At 38.1% G+C, this 22,430-nt stretch overlaps 1 protein-coding gene across 23 annotated transcripts in view; it reads left to right on the top strand.

Moving 5' to 3' along the window:
• Window positions 1-22,430, top strand: part of LPP (LIM domain containing preferred translocation partner in lipoma) — a 628,839-nt gene that overhangs the window by 259,251 nt on the left and 347,158 nt on the right. For all 23 annotated transcript variants that reach the window (XR_012129299.1, XM_073231939.1, XM_073231938.1 and 20 more), the window contains one exon: window positions 10,843-10,955. Coding sequence is in view for 22 of the 23 variants with exons in the window: in XM_073231939.1 (XP_073088040.1) it covers window positions 10,843-10,955 (113 nt within the window). In the remaining variant the exon portion in view is untranslated. The remainder of the gene's footprint in view (window positions 1-10,842; window positions 10,956-22,430) is intronic.

The raw sequence follows: 22,430 nt of genomic DNA, 5'->3' as shown, positions 1-22,430 counted from the left end.
TTCATGGACTAGGACAATGACTTTTTTCTTCTGAAAATTTAAAAATAAATTTTGACTTTTCATTCTGAAATAATTTCAGTGACACAGTGAGGAAGAATATGGAAGATTCTCACTTAACCTTTGTCTGATTTCCCCAATTGTTGGCATCTTACATCATTAATTACAATACCATTACCAGACCCAAGTCATGAACACACTGACACACTACTACGTGCTAATGTACGGACTTTATCCAGAGTTCATCAGTTGTCCTACAAATACCTTCTTCTTGTTTAGGATCCTATCCAGAATCATAGGTTGCATTTAGTTGCCTTGCCTCTTTCATCTCCTTTAATCTAGAATAGTTTCTCAGTCTTTGTTTCTCACAGAAATCAGTGACTCTCAAGAAGGGCTGCACATTACAGTCATCCAGGGACCTGGTCAAGCTGCTTGCGCCTGGGTCCCAACCTCAACAATTCTGACTTAAGAATTCTAGAGAGGCTTGGGTATGTGTAGTAGAAAAAAAGTGCCCTGTGAGATTCTGATTACACCTTCCATTAAAAGTTGGATCTCTTTCAACACTTCAAGTACTAACATTTTGAGATTCTGTCCCTATCTCTCCTTTCTCATCCTTAATTTCCCTGTTCCTCCTCCATTCTTAGTTCTCCTTTATGGGAAGAGATCTGTCTCTCCAAAATTCAAAGGATTCAAAGGAGTTTCTAGATAGCTTGTGGGATACACTGTTAAGATCTGTCTACAAATCTTTAACTGCAGAAGAAAGCTCAAGGACAGTGCATATGGTTGTGGTGTTTCCAGAGGCTAGGATGCCCCCATAGGCAGGAGGTGACTTAGGGATGAGGACTCAGTGCCTGCATCTTGAAGCCATGCTCTCAGTAAGTTTATGTGTAGAAACAACAAAACCAACAGCAAAATGAGGGAGCTGCTTTAAGATTGGTGTTATTAACTGTTGACATCACGGAGGACATATGACCCACCACTACTGTACTGTATTGACTTGTATTGAAAGGGGCAAAAAAATACAAACAGTAATTCTTTCAGAGTTTGATGCAGTTTAATATAATATGGATTTATAATAATAATGTTATCACTATTTATTATGTATCTCCTATTTTCTGTATATGTTCTATATAGAGATTAGGAAAGCAGGGATTCTGCCCTCAAGGAGCTTACAGTCTAGTAGGAGAAATAATAGATATGCAGTTAAACTTACAAAAGTTACCAGTTTAACAGCTAAGACCACAGAATCAGCATCCATGGTGTAAGGATAATTTTGCAGTGTATCCAGATCAGCTGATCATTCACTCATGCAGGTGTAAATAGATCTTGGGATGGTTTCTTGACTTAGTCCACTGAATAAAAACTGTAGAATTAGTTTTTAAAAATCTATATAGAAATTGGTAAAACAAAGAGTCTGCCCTCAAGGAGCTTATGGCCTAGTAGGAGAAACAATAGATAAGCAGTTTAACTAACAAAGAACAGACTGTGTGCTCTAATAGAGCTCAATCAGGACAGAGCAACGTTTTGTCATTGAGCAGGATGGTTGATTCTATCTAGATACAGCAGTGGTGAAATAACTTAAATGAGCCATTTAAAGTTTTTTAATTGTGAAACCATACTCTCTCAAGCTTCCTCACTGTCTTGGGGAGAAAGGTAAGCTTCTGGCTTCAGTGGCCACCAAAGGGTGATATCCTGTCTCTATGGGAAAGGGTTATATTTGGAATAGTCTCTCAGCACACTGGCATTTGTTTTCCAGCTTCTTTTTTCCAGTGGTAAATTGAGATTTTTCTTTATTTTTCTGGACTGTTGCTTCATTCTCTGCAACATGAATTTTTTTTTTGGGGTGCTAAGAATTTTTTAATATAATAGCTACTGAGTTTTTAAAAATGCTTTTTTATATCATGATTTTTACCTTTATCCTGTTACTGTGATGAGTTACACTGATTGATTTTTTTTTTTTTGAGAGGGCATCTCTCATATTTATTGATCAAATGGTTGTTAACAACAATAAAATTCTGTATAGGGGGGGTCAATGCTCAATGCACAATCATTAATCCATCTCAAGCTTAATTCTCATCAATCTCCAATTTTCTGATGCATAACGAACAAGTTCGTACATGGTGAATGAATTCTTACATAGTGAATAAGTTCTTACATGGTGAACAGTGCAAGAGCATTCATCACAGAAACTTTCGGTTTTGATCACGCATTATGAATTATAAACAATCAGGTCAACTATGAATATTCGTTTGATTTTTATACTTGATTTATATGTGGATCCCACATTTCTCCCTTTATTATTATTATTATTTTTATTTTTAATAAACTGCTGAAGTGGTAGGTAGATGCAAGATAAAGTAGAAAACATAGTTTAGTGTTGTAAGAGAGCAATTTTAGATGATCAGGTATGTACCTGTAGACTATGTGTTAATCCAAGCCAGACAAGGGCCTTAAAACATCCACGGATGCAGAAGATTTCTCTCAAAACAGGGGGGTTGAGGTTCTAAGCCTCACCACTTGCAACATGAATTTTTAATTTGTATTTCATTTTTAATAAACAGAGAATTTTACTTTTTGGTAATGGGGTTGAAGATATCTAAATAGCTGGTAGAAGATTGATGCTTAGGTTTAATTCATTGCCCTATTTACTTTGACTGCCCATCCTTGGAAGTCAAAATATGTGGTGTGGTTTGTTGTTGGGGTAGCAATTACCATGTTTTTATAAGACAAATAACCCTTGGTGGACTCAAAAATGACATTTGGTTTCAGTCCGTTTGCAGAACCAGATTGTCCTCCTAATTTCGTATTATTTGAAAATCATTCAGTGTTTTCAACTAAGAAATTGAATTTATTTTTCAAAAAATGGAAACCACTGTCAGTTGGAGAAATACAGCATGCTTGGATATGATGCACGAAGATGTTTCACCTTAATGCAGACTCTTTATTTGTAATTAAATGTGAGAACCCTTCAACTCAGTGAGGGCCCAAAGATTCTATATTAACTAAATGTGGTGTGAAACTGCCCATTTGGAAACCAGGGAGATTTCATCTACTTTAGGATAATAATTCTTCTTGCTTTTAATTTGAGAATCTCAGAGAGCATTTCAAGCTAAGTTATTTAGAAAGATGACGGAGACATTGGATTTTGGCTTGGGTAAATATAGTGATGCATTAAAATTAAACACTGAGTTTGACTAGATTCTGAGATTCATTTCAAAGTATCCTCCTCTTGATTTAAAAAAAAAATGTGTGCCTGCAATTCACATTTATTGTACAATAATTAAACCAAAAGGAGAAGGAAAAAAAAATACTTGTCATCCCAAGAGCTATCGATAGCCATTGTTAGCATATAGATTTATACAAAAATAAGACCATGTTATGAACACTATTCAGTAGCCCACTTTCTTCCTTTCATGTTAATATATCAGAAACAAGTTTTGCGTGTTCCTCTCCTAGATTCTCCATGACTCACTCCCTAACTAGATTTAGGTTTTTGTTCAAATACCACCTCGGTGAGACATTTCCCAACCTTTCTCTTTAAAATTGCAACATTCTTCCACCACCTAGAATCCCTTCCTCTTCCTTGCTCTGTATCTTTATTTAGTACTTTGAAACTAAGTACATTTTATTCAGTTTATTTTTAAGTGTTCTCCTGATAGAGTGTAAATGTAAATTCCATGAGTGAAGCACTTTATTTATTTGTCTGATTTCCCCCTAAAGTCTAGAATAACACCTGATAGGTAAAATGCACTCAGTCAATGGATACCTAGATGTCACATCTAGATCAACATCATTTTGATGGCTACACAATTTTCACTGTGTTTCAAGGTTCACTGCAATTGCTTTTTTTTTTTACCAATATTTTATTAATGGACATTCTGATTCTTTCTATTATATTTAATTGTAATGAAGAATTTTGAATATGCCACTGTGTGCTCTTCAGTTACTTCTTTAGTGGGATAATTTATTAAAAGTAGTATTGTTGTATCAAAGCATATGCATATTTTTAAGGGTTTTGATAACTGTTGCCAAGTTTTCTTGAGAGACTTTTCTCTCTTACACTCTTACTTACATACACATTACATACAAGAGTGATGATTTTCCTCTACCATCATCAAGATTGTTTCATCACTATTTTGAGTATTAGTCCTTGCATTTAAATGACATTGCTTAGAAAATTAAGTGCCATCAGAATCAACAATATATATTTTTAGTTAAGCAGCAGAAAATAAAAATGGAAGGGAAATAGAAAGGTTAATTTTCTAATATATAATGATGCATATGATAAGCCTGAGCTCCAAAAGTGTCTTGTGTGAGAATTAAAGAATTGGAGTTACACCATCAGGGTCGTGCATCTCACAGATGAAGATGTGCCGTTTAGGGGGAGGGGCGTGCTGTCGCTCTTCCTGTGACAAGGAGGACCAAGAGCTCCAAATGCCTGACCTTCCCATGGTGATTACCCCTTCTCCCAGAGACTTCTCAAAGGGGCTGCACAAAGAACGGGAGCGAAATGGGAACCCAGGTTAGCTCCATTTGTGCTTAATCTCTCTCCAGAATGGAGGTGTGTGGTCACCCTGAGATTGTGTGTGGGCTTTGAGGCTCTAGGAGCGGATGGGCTTTTTCCCTTATCTCTGATAGGAACTACACATTTGGTAAATCAGGACAATTTCTTTCATAATTTTAGTTACAACCAGTGGACAGCAAGTATGTTGAGAAGACTGAGATGTAATGCATTAAGTGGAACCTACTCTCAATGGTTTCTTGACTTCTGCCATATCCCAGTATTTCCTGGTAGTGTTTAAAACCTTATTCAGCTTAGCATTTGCAGATGACACATTTCTAAGTACTGAACATTTCTCTTTGTTTTGTGTGTGTTATTTTAAAATTATAAATGGATAAAATAATGACAGGTTAAAATTTTATATAATAAAAAGTAACTTTCTTTCCATTCTTGTTTCCCATTTGCAAAATTCAGCTGCTTCTTAGGGGGAGTTTGCTATTAACAGTTTCTTGGGAATCCATTTCAAAGGCACTCCATGAAAAACATACATATATATGTTATTTATCACGCAAATAATACCATTAGACATGCTGTCCTAACCGTGAAGCTTTGTTTTAAAAATATATCATTCAATGTGCTTTCTGGTTTTGTTTCCTTTTTGGCACATGGATTTTACTTCAAGAAGATGCAGGTAAGGGTGAAATTGTAAATACAGTCTTCAGTTGCTTGGTTTCATAGTAAGTTGTCTCTAACCTATGAGGAGAATGCTGCAGCTGTGACAGAACTGTCACCTTACGGAGGTGGCCGCTCCTGTTACATTTGTGTCATCTCACTTGCCCTCTTCACTCAGCCTTGTGCAGAGAGCCTCATCATCTCAGATCTGATCTCTGCAGAGAGGACAAGTTTAGGTTCATTCATCCTCTTACACATAAATGAAAAGAAACAAGAGTTGTCATATATCATGAAGACATTGTACATGTCATTTAAATGTAATTTAGCTTAGTGGTGTTCACACTGTGGGGGGAGACCCACTTATGGGTCACATTCACTTTACTGGCCACAACTAATGCTTTGTAAATTAGTAAACATGACAGATGTTTTCAGTGTGCATTACACGCAGTTGAGTACGAATTCATGAAACCCTTGTTTCAGGTACTCACATACTGATTTATATATGTCCAGATAGCAGCATTGCATCATGATTTTTATAAAAGGTTATTTCTTTATTATGGATTGTGGCCAAAAAAGGTTCAAAGTCAATCCACAGAGTGACATCATGATGTGGGTATCATTGTCCTTGTTTAATGGGTGAGGAAAACAGAACCTGAGGTGCTAGCACTGACTTTTCTGAAAGATAGGAGATAGCTGGGATTTGATTCTTATGTTTTCAGACTTGAATTTGATACTGTTTTCTTTCAAACATCTTTCCTTTCTCTACTGGTTACTATTAATGGAAAAAGAACTGTCTTTACTTGAAGCTTACCATTTGGCAAGATAATTAAAATTTTTCACCTTTGTGTGTGTGTTCCAACCCAGTATCTTGTACACTCATAATTTAAATTCTTAATTTGAGGAGCCCTTAAGTGATTTTACTTATGCTTAACTGAATTTTAGATATTCCGTAAACAATAAACAATTCTCCACTTAATAAAGTCCGAGAACCAACAGCTGTCAGCTGGAAGAGCCCTAGAGCCATGTCACTCTGTGAATCTATAGCAGTGTCATCTGGGAGCCTATTAGAAATGCAGGGTTTCAGAACTCACCCTAGACTTGCTCAATCAGGGTCTACATAAAATGCTAGTGACTTGGACATTGATGTTTGAACAGTATCTAAAACATTAGGTCACTTTAAAATACCAATTGATTGATTAAATGGCCCAAACCTTCTGCTAGGTGGAGGGAATTTAAAGATAAATTATGAGTGGGTTCTACTTGTTGGAACTTCAGTTCAACTAGGAGAGAATGACCATATATATACATAAATGCAATCAAGTATTACAGATGCTCTAGATGACTATAGAACTGCATACGAGGCACAAAAGGGGCTGCTCCCTAATTCTCTGTGTGCGTGTGTAGGATTACATGGACATTTGGTGAAGAACAAAATGGATGATGCTTTTTGTTAAACCATTGTAAATGAATCCAGACTTCATTGATGATCTAAGTTCATTTATTCTCTTAGGTTTTTCCACTTGAATCACACATGACCAGTAATTTATCACCTTTGCTGGTAAATTCTTGTTATTTTTTCCCCTCTGATGGGGACCTTTATTTCATGAAGGGGTAAGCAAGCTCTGCGTTCAGGTAGATGCTTTTCATATATGCCCAACCCATGTTACAACCCTAGTACCTTGCTCAGCAGTAATGCAGCTGCTACCAGGTAGCCATATCTGCCTCTCAGTGGCACTATCTTTTTACCTCTAGACTAGAAAAGATAGCTTTAGCAAGTACACATAGCTGGTTCTTGGTAGCTTTTCCCTACTCCTTTTTCAAGTTAATGGTATGCATAGCAGGCTATTTTGGGAAGTAAGCTGGCGTAAGGTAGTGTTTAGAAATCAGGGATATAATACTTTCATTCGCCCAACTTACCCTTTAATTGCTTCATGTGCTTCCTCTGGCACAAAGAAGAAACCCTTTGAATATTAGCTGAATGGTTTGCAATCCTTGCTTGTGTCCAAGGCAAAGTGAAGATCCATTTCCAGCTCTGTATTTCACTAACTGTGCAACCTTGAGTAAACTGTTTTACCCTGTAGTTGAGGGATAAAGGTATTTTGCGTGTGTGTGGGCTTTGGATGCTGGCAAAAAGGGTAGGGAGGGAAGTAGGTTTGTAAGCATGTGTCTGTGACCACACCACTTCTTCTAAGACCAGATCTTTCTATTTTAGATTTTATGTATCACTGGACCGCCCCAACTGCCTCATGGTGTGTTCCTTTTGGCTTGCCTGTTTGATTTTTCAATGCTCCTGTAATCCACAGGCTCTTGGAGTTACCTTTGAATTTCCCTGGCAAGCAGAGAGGGTGGGGAATGCACTAATGTGAGATCTACAGCCTATCATTACTAGTTGAGAGGTAGTGCAGCTGATTCTGAACTCTAGGGGGGTTGCCACCTAAACTTCTGAGCCAGATCTTTTAAAAAAATCTGCTGGAGTGAGAATGATCCCTCTCAGCTGTACACACACACACACACACACACACACACACACACACACACACACAATTTTGTTCTTTACATTTTGCCATCTTCCTTAAACATGGAAATTTTGCCTTCTCTCTTGAGCTGAACATGTTCTTACTGAAACTTAAAGGCATTTTCCTTTGTTACAAAATGATGAGCTGTAAGAATTCTCACAAAAGTTCTTAGCCTGATTTAAGATTCGTTATTAAGAGTTTTTTCACCCAACTATGTTGACTAGTTAAATTTCTTTCCAAAGGAGCTGTTTTCTGTCCCTTTATCATGTGTGTTCTGAACATTTACCCATTCTTCCACTTAATTTTAAAATGTGAGCTCCACCCTACAGGATACATCAAGAAGCCTATGATGGTAGAGCTTGAAGAACTGAAAACTTTGGTCTAGCTTAGTAACTGATCAAAAAAAAAAAGCAGAGAATTACTATGAAGTTATCACTAGGGCTTTTAAAAATCTGCCAAATCTTAACTAAAATAAACAGCCTAGATTTGTGAGTTGTTTTTTTTTTTCAGGTTTTTTCTTAGAAAACACATTCCATGCCCCTTCTCTGTTCCTTTTCACCCTTCTGGGACTGCCATCAACCTGTGCTCCCTATGCATTTAATTTCTGGAACAGAAGTATAGTCAAGAAGGGTTGGAAGGGACATCAGAGAAAGGCAGCTGTACTTTTTATTCTTTGAGAATTTGGATTGTTCATGTGACTTTTTAAGGCCTCTGTTTCTACCTTTATATATGATGTTCAATATTTTGTTCAGTTCTGATACTATTCAGTGCTGTGACAATTCTCTGTGACAAAACAGAATATGGTGAAGTACAAGAAGGTGCTCAGAGATTCTCCTTTAAATTGGGTGTGAAGAAACTTGAGTCCAGATTGAAGATTTGAACCTAAAAATTAGTATTTGAAAAGGAATTTGGTACTCAAGTCTTCATCAGCATCTTTTGCTTATCACTTAAGATCTCATAGTGAACATTCTTCTGGTATGTTATGACTTCTAAAGGCAGAAGAGAACTGAACTTGGTGACAAGTAAAAACTCCTTTTTACTTAATAGGTGTTAAATATTTTTTAGTATTATGTTGACCAAATCAAGGTCAAATTAGTTTCTCAATCCTGACTGCACATTAGAATCTCGGGTTTTAAAGGAATGCTGGCATGCGCCCCTCTCCATTCCCTTTCTCTCATCCCTAAGATTCTGATTAAAGGGAAGTGAGGGGGAGTTTGGGCATCAGTATTTTTAGGTGTGCTTCCCTACAGATTCTAGTATGTAACCAATGTTTGGATTATTGGAGTTAACAAAGGTGTATGAGCCGTATCATCCTGACAAGGCCATGCATGGGCAGAGTGTGTCTCTAGATGTGCACAGCCAGAAGGGGAAGAAAAGTAAAAATATTTCTGTACGACATAAGTCATTTAACCTTTCTATGGGTTCTAGAATAGGGATAATGTGGTGCTTTGCTTAAATGAAGTGTTCTCAAAGTGTGGTCCCAGGACAAATAGCATTGGCATCATCTGGGGACTTATTAGAAATGCACATTATCTGGCCCCACCCTAGACCTACTGAATCAGGACCTGCGGGGGTGCAACCTAGAAATCTGTGTTTTAACAGGACCTTTCAGAGTTCCTGATTCACTTTAAAGTTTGAGAGCCATCAAAAGAGAATTGTAATGCTCAGAGATAGCCTCTGAAAATCTTAGCATACTGCTTGGTGCACAGTGACAGTCCAGAAAAGCAGAACACTCTAAAGAAAATGTGTTTGGCTGCTTGGTTATGTGTAGGACCTAGATTTAACAACTGTTAACTACTCTTGCAACTCAAGGACTATTTACTTATAAAGCAAATGGAGCCCAAGTGAATCATCTCAAAGATGTATCAGAAAAACCAATCAAGACACCATCCTTCCACTGTGCAATTTAGACTCATCTTCTGAAGACCTAAGTTGTGATGCATGCTGCTATCCAAAAGGAACTCCCTGAGTGGCAGAGACGGCTGCCCTACCACTAAGGGCTGCATAGCTGGGATGCAAGCAAAAGCTGCTTATCCATAAAGAGCGGAGATTGTTTGCCTAAGACATGGAAAATTCTGTTTTTGAAAGGAAAAGGAGAAATAGAAAATCTTAAAAAAATAAAAAAGAGATGATTCCTTTTCCCAGCAGAATTTCTTGTAGAGAGTATTTATAAGGATTTCATAGCAGGAACACATGGGGCTCTTGGGTACGCATCTGCCCCACAGGTCTTAGAGATTAGGTGCACCCTTCTCAGAATTCTCACGTCAGTGTGCTGTTGCTGGGGTTTCTTGATATGCCAAACTCATTGTTTCTCCCTGTTTTGTGTATCAGATGTTTCTTATTCTAGTTTCTCCTAATCTGTCTTGCATGTACTTTTGGATTAGTCTTCAGCAAATCATATTGTAACCAAGTGTTCCTTTCTCAGAAATGCTTGCTAGAGCCCCACTGCATGCATGATGAAAGTTATACTGCTGGCTAGGCATGTTAGCTTCTCATGAAAAGCTTATTTTCACCATTGCTCTTATTTTTAATATAACCCACGGATATTATTTAGCATCCCTATGTTTATGCTATATTGTAACTTGCTCTTTATTCTGTAGGCCCTGAATTTTTTGACCTGTCTTTATTCTTTTGCCTCTCTGCCTAGAGTGGACTTGCTGTCTACATTGTAATTTTCAGGGGTAATTAAATGCTCCAGTAAAGCCTTCCTTGTTCTTCCACCTGTACATAAACTTTCCTATACCTTAACTTCCAGAGGAGTTTGTCCATTTTAATACATCTCATCTTGTATTATTCTTACTTGAATATACACCTTTTCCTCTCTACTTGATTGAAACTTGATTGAGGTTAGATACCAAATCTGATAGACCTCAGTAATCTACCACCCAAGCACCTTCCTTGTTCCGGACAAGTGTACTCAGCCTTCTCGACTAGCGTTTCTGTCACTTCAAAGTATCAAATCTGGCCCTCAGTCTTCTGATAGTTAAGGCTACTAATTAAATGGAGAACTAAAATAGGAAATCATTGCTGAACCAGACAAGAAATTATGTGTCAAAGCCAATTACAAAGAAGTAAAATGCTAACAAATACATGTTTTTTAAGAGTACTGTAAAATTTCTTGCCTATTAACTTCCTTTGTGTATTTCCTTTCCATAGGTGATTTTCTTCCACCCCCACCTCCACCTCTAGATGATCCCATTGCCCTTCCATCTGGCTCTGGAAACTTCCCTCCTCCACCACCCCTTGATGAAGGTGCTTTCAGGGCACAGGTAAGATTTGAGGTTGAAGTCATGTTTATTAGCAATGCTAGGAAGCTCATGAATTCAGTGTTTGTTTCTGTGGTGGATAAACATTTATCCAGAGCCAAAAAGAGAGCTTCACAACTCACAAAGAGCTAAGGTACTTTAATGCAAAATGTCCAACTCAAGCTTCTCAGTGTTCTGCTGGCTTGCCCTCTGAAGCCCTGGAAATCCTTTTACCTACTAATTTTGTTTCCAAACTGAAACCCATTTTTTAGGAAAGCTATTTGAGAAATCCACATTTTCTTGTTATCCTGAGGACACACAACTGTACTTTTTTGTTGCCCTTTTCTCTGTTCGCAGACATTGCATTCTACATGAGTAAGGCTGATACCTTAAGGCTCTGGTTGATTACTGTGAGTCCTAATTGGTCAGTAACATCTAGCAAAAGCAACAACTAACATCTTCAGGGATTTTTCTTCTGAGGTCAAGGATGCACATTATAGTATACATTGATTATGGACAACTGTGGTGCTCTAATGAGTGTTGATTACAAAGTAACTCCCAGCTAAAGCCAGAGCCACATTAGACATAGTTCTTGGCCTGTGATCACATAGGAACACTGGTGACCCACTGCCACCATTTAGGCAGCTAAATGCCATTTCAGACAGGAAAACTAACAAAGTCATAGAATTGTTGTAGTGTTTTACTGGTGATGGTGTTATTACAGATATGTTGAAGATAAAAAAAAACAACAAAAACAAACAGTCCTTACCTTTTAGAGAAATGTCAGCAATATTTGTGGATGAAGTAGAATAGTTCCTGGTATTTGTTTCAAAATTATGAGAGTAGGGAGCTACTGAGTGAGGAGATAGTGAAACAAGATCAGTTATGAGTTGATAATTGTTGGATGTATAGAGGCTCATTTTATTATCCAGTCTACCCTTATATATACTTAGTATTTCCCATGATACGTTACAAAGAGGAAAATCCACAGGAAATAACTGCTTAAGTGGTTCAGTCCATTTCTGGCTTTCTTTCTCCTGAATTTCAAGTTGGAGGAGACAAGGAAAGAAATGATTCATTCAGCAAATATTGTGTGTGCCTGTGTGTGTGCCCTTTGGGAGCTAGGAATTTTATAGCAAAAAAGGCAGGATTGTGCCCTCATGAAATATGTTAGTGAAACTAGTGGAACTAAACAAAACACATACCTTACAAAGTACATTGGAATGAGATCAGTGTTGAGGGTCGGGAAAGGGAGATGGATGTGGCTTATCTAGGGCTGGCGTGGTCAAGAAGGCCTCTGACCTAAACAAAGACATGGAGGTGAAGAGGGGGAAATGAGTCATGTGGAGTTCTTGGGGACTGTATTTTCATAGAGTAGATCTTTAGTAATAGACAAAGCTTTTTATATTATTGATCTGTTGAAATTAGTGAGTTCCAGTTATAACCAGTGAGATCCATCCAATTGAACTGGAGACTAGGTCTTTAAAGGCTATAAAAACATTTTATGTCCTAGGCATTTATGTTACATATTTCCCACATTTTATCTATCTATAAGCTAATAAAATCAAAGAGTAGGTGCCAGTAATGGACAGGAGTCCTACAAAGTTTATATTTATTTTATGCAACAGACAGAACCCTTGGCAAATAAAAATAATGATTGATTTTCCTTATTTTTAGTCTTTTTTTAAATTAACAATGAAAAAAATAATACCTTTAAGCCTGCCTTTTATATACATTTGCTTTTATTTTGTTGGGATTGATTCTTTGCATATTATTTATTGTAGGGACATAATTAAAAACTTAGTCTATTTGCTCTCATGGGTTGTTATGAAAACTACTTCATTGTATTTGCAATCTTTAGTTCTAAAAAGTTTGTTTGACCTCATGATAGAAGACTCATATTTGAATACTAGTTGAGCAAGCTTATTCTAGCTGGGCCATTTTGAGCAGGTCACAGTAAATCCCAGTTTTCTCATAATTAAAAATAGGGTACTGTATCTATTTCTAATAATTAAATGAAATACAGATCTATTTAAAATGGCTACATAGATATTTTGATGTTGCAATTATTAATGTATAAAAATAACAGTGAGAATAATAAGAAGGCTTCATCCAAGTGTTTCATTTCATTAAAAATCATTCAAGTATGGGGCTTTCACACACAGTTACCGTCTTTTTCTATATGAGCGTTGTCCTTGTAACTAAACTGAAACCATGACTTTGTTTTTGAAAAGGAAGGAAATAAACAAAAAACCTGTTGCCATGTTGGTTTATGTTCTCTGCAAAACAGAAGAAAGATGGATAAAAAATAAAATAGAGCTTGCCAAATGGAAAAGGACAAATCTGGTAGGAGAATCATGTTATTCTTGAATATACAGAAGTTGTTGGCAAGTTCAAAAGAGAAAAGGCATGCCCTCCCCTGTGTGGTGGTGATGAGATGTGACAGTGGCTTGGTCCTTCTCTGGTCATATTTGCACCACCTTTAGATACAAACTATAATGGAGCCTAAAGTAATATAATCATTGGAGACAATTTTGCACTTTTTCCTCTAAGCCATGGTAAAACCTCATGCTGCTGAGTCCAAATTATAGCTGGTAAATGTGTGTTTTTATGTAGATGTCTGTTTATGTTTCCAGCCAAATTTTCAGGTCAGAGCCAAAGAATGTCTACTAAGTACAACTATAAGAACTGTAAGATTTTCAGAGCTTGGAGATCACTTAGACCATCCCTGGTGCCAGGCATCTAGTTATAACCTTTTCAAGTACTTGCTAAGTGAATTAATTCCCTTTCTTTGCAAACAGGGAAATTGAGACCCAAGCAGGTATGAATCCTGTAGTTTCTGACTCTTACTGAATGTGAGAAATGTTGACTTCTGGATTTGTCTTTCTTCTGCTGTACTGGATGGCCTGTGCACATGGTTTCTCTTTAATCCTCCATCAGCCTGTTAGGCACTGAGGCTCAGAGGAGGGGTTACATGCTTTTATTGGAAGGACCAGGTATGCTGGAGTTTGCTGGGCTTTGCATTTTTTGCATGTGCTGTACATTTTTTTTTTCTTGGCAACAGGCAAATAAACATTTAGTGTCAAGAATTCTTGTTTTAAGAATTTTCATATTTATGGGAAAAATGCATCTTGGAAAACAAGTTAGGTCTTTATCTTTTCTGTCAGTATCATTTGAGCTCAGTGCCTATGAGGTTTTGAGTGACCATTTAGAAGTCATTTCATTCATTCCTCGCTCTTCATTCACTCTAAGTTTAGTACCTTCTATAATTCAGGCACATATATGGGGGGTTATAGCTTTCAAACTTGGCATCCTGGGTCTAGTGCACCGAATCTCAGCCTTAGGACCGCCAACTTTGTTCTGACCTGATGCCACAGTGGTAATTTCTTCCAACTTCAGCCAATTGATGAGCAGGTATATAGCACTGCTTAGAGTAGTTTCAAAAGGGGAATAATATAATAATTATAGAATTTCAGGTTTGCAAGGAGATTAAAGATCATAATTCATAATTCAGGTTGTTTTTGGTAGAATCTCCTTTTTTTTGTCTATTTTACAAAATATGTATGGGTGACTATTATCAGCGAGGCAACGTTGCAGGATAAGGAGATGGCTCACATGCATGACCTCTGAATCAAGTTGAAAGATGTGTATATATATGCGTCTTAAAGTGTTCAATGGCAAATTATGCCCTAGTCATCATGCTTTGATCAGAAGCACAATCTTAAGTCCCATGTTATGGTACCAGGTGGGGGAAATCAATTAACTATGGAGATCTACAAGAAGAATTCTTGGAAACAATTTCAGTTGAACTGAACTTTGAGGGCTGGGTAGAACCTTAATTTTCATATGAGGGGATGGAATTTTCAGCAATAAAGTAACAAGAAACAGAGGAAGGAAAACACAAAATAGGTGTGCTATGCATGCATTTCTGGCTGTGGATTTTGAAATCATTTTCAATTTTTTTTCAATGATTTATTCTGAAATCATTGACAATTTATTGCAGATGTTTGTTATTATTTTAACTATAAGGGTGGCATCCCCAGACCTGCAGTTGGCTGCCACGTGGCACTCTTAACATACCAGAAGGCGAAACGTGTTGTGGGAAACCCCATGCAAACAACTCTGAGTTGTCTGGTAGACTTCCTTGAGCTCCTCTGGGACTTAGCTGCTGACACCTGATGGCTTTGAGTTCAGGTGCCCGAAATGTAACTTCCTCTTTTTGTGACATCTTTGCTTGACTTTTCTTTGTGACTCCCTGTTGGTAACTCCTGATCTGCCCTCTCCACTGTGGCTCAGTCCTGTGGCCTGCTTTTCCTCACATGCTCTCCAGTGACTGCACACTTCAGTTTCCATCTCTCCTTTCCACTCATCCAGGCCGCATGGCACGTTTGCTGCTGTGACCCAGGCCCTCCACCTCAGAGAACAGACCATTGTGTCCATCCCTGTTTACTCCAAGAGTCAAAAACTTATTTCTCTTCTGAACTGAAATTCATCCCCTTGTGATTTCTTCACAATGACTTTCTTCCTACCCTCCTAGAAAATGATGTACATTCAGATGAACTTCAGGATAGGAGAGCAAGAGGTGATTGATGTCTGCCCCAAGGGGTTGATCAGTAAAGCTACTGAAAGAGGTAACTTTTCTGAAGAGTAGATGAGAACAGTGTAATGTGAGCCATACACTCAACTTGGGGAAATGCCCAGAGTTAGTTAAAAAGGGAAGGAAGAAGAGAAACCTCTGAAATCATTAATGGTCTAGTCTTAAAGTCAGTCTCAAAACTTTGTAGGCCAACTCATTTCTATTCTTGTGAAAACAACTTCAAAGCTCATATATGTGTATGGTGAAGGGCAGATTATAGTCATATATACACTTATTCATTTTATGTATTTACCAACAATAATTTTAAAATCTATTGTGGTTTTAGCAGAACTGGTGCTAGAATCTGTGTCTGGTAACCCTTAATCTAATACTATCATGGTCACAGGTGTGGAGTGACAGAAATTTGCTTGTAGACAGAGAGAGCTCTGGCCCACAGCCGTGCTCACGCTCATTCACTAATGCACAGAAATAGGCCACAGGACCTACTTTACATGGTTTGGACACACTTGTATTACAGGTCATCCCTTCTGATGCCTGGCAGTTGGGTAAGGAAGGAGGAGGCTGGGTAACAAAGGAGATCCAAGCTATAAAGATTAAGAGTAGAGGAAATATGCAAAACCAAAATGCTTAGCAAAAGCTTTCACTCACTCTGAAATGCTTGTCCTTTCTGTGCAATGAGAATATAAGAATGTCTTGGTCCATGAGAACATACCGTGGAGTGGTCGAGATGCCTATTTCTTCCTGGCCCTTCACCTTGTTCTTTGGCCCTTAGATAGTGAGCCGGAGCTGATCTGTAGGGCTGACTGTGGCCTTGGCAATACCAGTAGCAGTGGAAGTTTACTCCACGATCATCTCGCCGTTTTCTGGTTGGCGTATGAAGGTCAGATAATGATAGCAGGGCTTAGGCATTTCGCTGGCTTGGGTCAATGCGACTTTCTAGAAGCGAATGTCAAAGTTTTCCTGTTCGCCTTTTGCTATGAATCATCCTCTGATTGGGTATTCAGATGAGAAAAGATATTTTTGGTGCTGAGGCATAAAAACTTCTTTGAAAGTAACAGGCCTACAGCCAAGAGGGGGTATTCCAATATTTCATTTAGCCATTTGAACCTTCTTCGTGGAATGTTATAGTTTCTCCTCTGTAAATTTTAAGACCCTGTTTAAAGAGGTAAACCTTTTCCCTAAGATCAGTAGTGGAGTATGTGTACACAGACTCATTCACCCTTATCGACCGAAATACCACCGCCACCACTACCTTGAAATAATCTGGGGCACATGCATGCTCTCTGCAGTGAAAGATTGGTTAAATCACTGGACAAGAGCAGTCTTCAGGGGAAATTAGTTGTGGTCAGTTACACTGTATGTTGGGATAACCAGTGGGGTTAGGTTTGCTTTAGCTCCTGGGTTCCTTTAAAGGGAGTAATGACAGTATTTACATATTTCAGAAAATATCCTTGGCCCAAAGTTAAGTGAAACTGCAGTTGTTTTTTTTGTGAGTCAGGGGAAGTTTTTATCCCACTTTGTCACATCTTCCGTCAAGAATCTTAGTGCTTTCTTCAAAGCTAAAATATATATTTTTTCTATACCTAAAAAAGTAATTCATGTCTTATCTAGTAATATAAATAAACCAAACAATACAGATGAAATATTTTCAAACATGTTTCTCTACCAAGGGAAACCTAGGATATGCCTATATACCCTGACCCCAAAATGTACACCAAATGAGGTTTGAGGATTCTTTTCCTGCCTGCATAATCCAAAGGGTTATTAAAACAATTTGGAGAATGTGTTGTAATAGTTTAAATTTATAATATCTCTTTTAAAATAATTTTTTCTTATATTAAATTGCACCACCACATTGTTAATAAACTATAACATTTTTTCACTGTTGTTTGCTGCTTTTTTCTTTCTTTCTTGAATTCATCATCCTGATTTTTTTTTTCTGTTGCATACTTTATAAAGTAATTTTTTTTTCTTTTTTTGGAAAGACTGTGTGGACGATTTATTACCTGAGTCCTTGTATACTGAAAATTACTTATTTTTGCTTTCATACTTGAGTCAAAGTTTGGTTGCAACTAGAATTCTAGGGTCAAATTACCTTTACTTCAATATTCAATAAATATTTCTATACTATCATTTAGTGTTACTGTTGTCAATGAGAAATCTAATGACAGCCTGATTCTTTTCCCAATTTAGTAAATTTTTGTTTTGACATACACTGCTAGTTTCAGGCGTACAACACAGTGATTCAACAACTATATACAATCACAAAATATTCACCTTGGTAAATCCAGTCACCATATCACCATGTAAAGTTTTATAATATTATTAACTATATTTCCATTGCTGTTCCTTTCATCCCTGTGACTTATTTATTTTATAACTGGAAGCTTATATCTCTTGATCCCTTCCACCTATTTCACGGTCCCTCCAGCCCCCTTTTCTTGTTCGATCTGTAAGCTTTATTTGTGGGATTCGGTGATTTTACTACCCTGGATTTAGACAGAGATCCCTTCACCTTCATCCCAATATTTCTGCTCAGCATGCAGTGAATCTGATTGTTCTGAGGAGTCAAATTTTATTTAGCTAAGGGAGATTTTCCTGTGTTATGGGGGAAAAACATAATTTTTCACTTTTCTTTGTCTTTCTTATGAAATTTCCATTTTATGGTTTTATGTTTCTTCACCATTCTTCCTGCTCACCTCTTTCACTGGTCCTGCCATGTAGAAGAATCCCTATTGCTTGCTTCCTTTCTTTGTAACCTTTGTAGTGATGGTCTGCTCCCCACATACAGATGTTGTATCTGCCTGAATTTGGGAGAAAATGTGGTTTCCTGGATCTGCTCTTCTGGTAGAACTACCTAGCTTGTCCTTTGAAATTTGCCTTTTATCTGGATCAGGGACATATAGTCCTTTAAATAGCAGCGTGGCCACAGAGTGGGTATCTGCACCCAATCTTCACCCTGTGTGTGTCCGTAGGCGAGGCAGGCTAACACGAGGGCTTCCACTAGATGGAGAGACCAAGAGCAGAACAGCAAGCTTCACCCCAGATCTCAAGGTTACTTGTTAGTCGTGAGGATCTGTAGACAGTTAGCAAAGGCCCTCTGGCACAGGCCATGCCTATGTGCCAAGTGAGGGCCGCCGCGGGCAGTGGGGTGGTCTCGGGATGAGTTCCCCAGTTTTCCCCATATCCTTTCTCACAATTTCTCCATCCAGGCCTTTCAGTGCTGTGCCATGAGGACTGTCAGGGAATGTATCTAAGTACTTAATATTAGAAAGGGTCGCTTCAGTAAGTGTTTTCACTGCTGTTTTTACATTCCATACCCCAAATATCCTTCCCCAGGAGCCTTCTCTACCCTCTCACCCTTTCTGTTGTGGCAGCTGGAAGTCAGCTCAGGTATTGCCACCTGCTGCTATTTATCTCAAGCTCACCCCCCTGACCTTAAGGGCTCCTACACAGAAAAGCCTGCCCTGGCTGCATCATCTTAAGCCAAGTAAAGCTTCAGGGGCATCATAATATGATGGCTAATATGGCAAGTGCTGGATCCAGACTGCCTGGGTTCACACTGGCTTCCCACTCTCTAACTGCATGACCATGGCCGTGATATTTAACCTTTCGATGCCCCAGTTTGCTCATCTATGAAATGGGCATAATCACTGAACCTACTTCCTTGTGATGAGGTTTGAAAGAGACGAACAACATAGAGGACATTGCACCTGCCTGCCATATCCTAAGGCTTAGAAGTGTTTACTGTCGGCACTATTGGGGTGGCTGTACAGGCCTCTGTGGCCTCCGTGCTGTTGTGGTGTCCCTTGGTTTGCACCGAGCCTCCTCAAGGTTCACCAGTGATCCATCCCTCACTTTATGTGTTTGGGGATTTTGAGTCTTTTTGCTAAAAAAATACTCCCACAAACTCCCTTTGCAAAATGAGTGATTGAATTAAGTAATCTTTTAGCTCTCACAACTATCAAATTCAATGCCTTAGTAGTACAACATCACCTCTTCTAACTTAATAGTGGTTTACAAATTGCAAAATGCATCATCTCCTTGATCTTCATGACTAAAAACACAAATATAATTTAACAACAGCAGCAAAGGCCTAAAGAGCTGAGGCAACTTGTTTGCCTGTCACAGCTAGTGTCATGGGACATGGCACTAGATACATTTTTAAATGGCCAGAAAAAAAGCTAAATGTATTTTGGGGACTTTTAAGCCTCTTGGCTGAGTACCAATTCCCTTACAAATGAGAGAAAGCAGCTCATTTTAAATTCTCAAAAAGCAGCGGAAGTCATCAACAATATGTGCTCATGGCTAGCGGCCAGGGGCCACCAAGACAGCTTCCTTTGTAATTCTTTAATGGAAATAAGCCCATCTCCCATCCCAGACTTGGGCATATTCACTAACAATCCCCTCATCTCAGATTGTGCACCACGTACTTCTTATCCCTGGATTTGGTGAGGAAGCTCTGTAGAGTTTACAAATCCTTTAGTCCCTTTTTAATTTACATAATCCCCTCAGCATGGCAACAAAACAACTTGATCTGAAAGAAGGGCTAAAAAAGGAGAGTCTAGAGGAGGCCAAGATCAAAAACCTAGTGTTAGCTCACATTTTATTGTTGAGACTCAAACGTTTTCAGGAGATTTTCTGTGCATAGCTGATTTTACTTGATCCATTCAAAATTCAAGTATTTATGCACCTCTACTAGGTAACTTAAAATATATTACTGCATGTGAAAGAAGAGAAGGAATGCCAACTCAATAGTCCAAGCAGGTTTATTGCATAACCTGAGAGGGACCCCTCTGTCTGGCCAGCAGAACAAAGGAAAAAGGGTCTCCAACAGGTCAAGAGGCCTCTTATGGCCAGGGCTTTGGCAGGTTCTTTGAGGGAAGGGTCAGGGGAAAGGTGGGCTGTGGCTTGCTGATGTGCCCTCTGCAGAATGCTTGTAGCCTAGGTAAGATGACACCTAGGTTTCTCTGTGATGGTGGGTAGGCTTATTCGAAAGGTGGTACTCAGGTCCGGATTCTATCAGCATGTGATACTTACACATATCTTCGAGGAATTAAGCTATTATTATCACTCTTTTATCATTAGTATTTGTGAGTTTGACCTGCCCAAGGCTTCTACCCTGTAAATTCTATGAATTCCAAATTGAGGTTTGTTTTTCCTGATAAAAGACTTTCATATACTTTATCTCATTTGAACCTCTAAATAACTTACGAAAAAGAAAGGGTGGGAATAATTTTCCATCTTGTGCTGGTACAGGGACTGGGGCTCAGAGAGGTTAGGTAATATTCCAGGTTTCCATGGCATAAATGTCCTAGGCAGGACTAGACCCTACAGTTTTCTGAGTCATGCCAGTCCCATTCTCTCTCTCTTTTGCCATCACTGTTTTATTATTACTCTTCCATTGTATTCTTTTTCAGTGAAGGGCATAAAACACCAATTGTCACTTCCCTCCCCAAGTGATCTCATTATTTGGAAGCTCTTGCCTGAACAAGTTCTGTTACAGACTTCTCTATCGCAATATTGTCTTTAGCCTTTTCTCTTCTTTTTTTTTTAATTGAATCTTTATTGACTGGAAGAATGTACTTTGACATTAAAATATAGGAAAGCTGTTTATAGACCTTTAAAATGAAGTTCTCTCCATAATTTTTGTCTGTTTTTATATTTTATCAGTAAACTTTACTGAATATATTGATTTTTATTATTGTAGCAAACAACAGAATTGGTGGTACTGGTGGAAAAAATGTTTCTGTGGCAGTTTTTTAAAATGAGGGATGGAGATAACACAAGATAGGATTTACTTTATAAGAAATATAATTTTCCTGTTATTTTTGGAAGTGAAGGATTTGGTTTATGTGTGCACCCTCTGAGAAAGAGAGAGAGACAGAGAGAGGATAAAACTTCAGAAAGAGAGAAAGAGCAGCTCAAAAATTCCCTCTTTTCTTCATAGTTTGCTTCATTCACTTTAGAGTTTAGAGTCTGTGTCTGTCCCACTGCTACCTTTTGTTTTGCACTGTAGATAATAAATCAAGATGATATGTCGTTTTAGGGCAGATCATCCCTAAAAGCCAAGTTTCAGTTTCTTCATAAAATTCATAGAACTAATATAATAATCCTATGCCCCCTATCTTGTTTTTTTTAATGATTAGATGAAAATAATCCATTTGACAGCCTTTTCTAAATTAAGCAAAGTATTTACCTTTAAAATTATTTTTGTATACTGTTATTTCAACATCCTTGAACTTTAATTCTTTTTATTAGAAATTATATCACCCCCATGTGTAGAGCAGTAGATATTTGCATGGCCTTAAATAGTGTATTGGATGGTATGGTTTCAATTGAAAAAGAATGACAGGCTATCGCCTGAACACAGATTTATGAATTGAAGCCATAGCCTGCTCTGTCTACAGCATGTGCACATCAGAGTCAGGGTCCTGACTTCAGAAGACTTGTCTAAGCATTTTACGTAGAGTACCTCACTGGCTCAGACCTAGGTAAGAGATGATCAGACAGTTGAATAAAAATATGACAACCAGAAGAGTATTTTACAGTGCACATTCAGGAGACTTCATCATTTTTATTATCATTTTACATCAAGCCATTTTGTCAGTTGAAATGTGCCAGGAGGATTGTTTTCATTTCCTTTTAGCTCACTGAAAGCTGTATAGTGTCACTTTCATGATTCTCTTCTGACCCAATGGAGTTAGAAACCAGTTTTGGGCCATTGGCAACTACAGAGAAGTATTTCAAAGAGTTACAGATTCATTACATGAGAGTCTCTCCTCACTTCCCCTCCCTGCCCCACCAGGTTTCTTTCTGTAAACTGGGATTTAAGCCTCACTCCTAACATGAATCTAAGTCATTTCAGCTCTACTGAAATGACTTTTGTGCATTTTTGCCAC

The sequence above is a fragment of the Manis javanica genome, chromosome 3, assembly GCF_040802235.1.
Source record: "Manis javanica isolate MJ-LG chromosome 3, MJ_LKY, whole genome shotgun sequence".
In the NCBI taxonomy this organism is placed as follows: Eukaryota; Metazoa; Chordata; class Mammalia; order Pholidota; family Manidae; genus Manis; species Manis javanica.
Note: the sequence above shows the minus strand (reverse complement) of the source record. Positions and strands in the feature narration are given on the sequence as shown.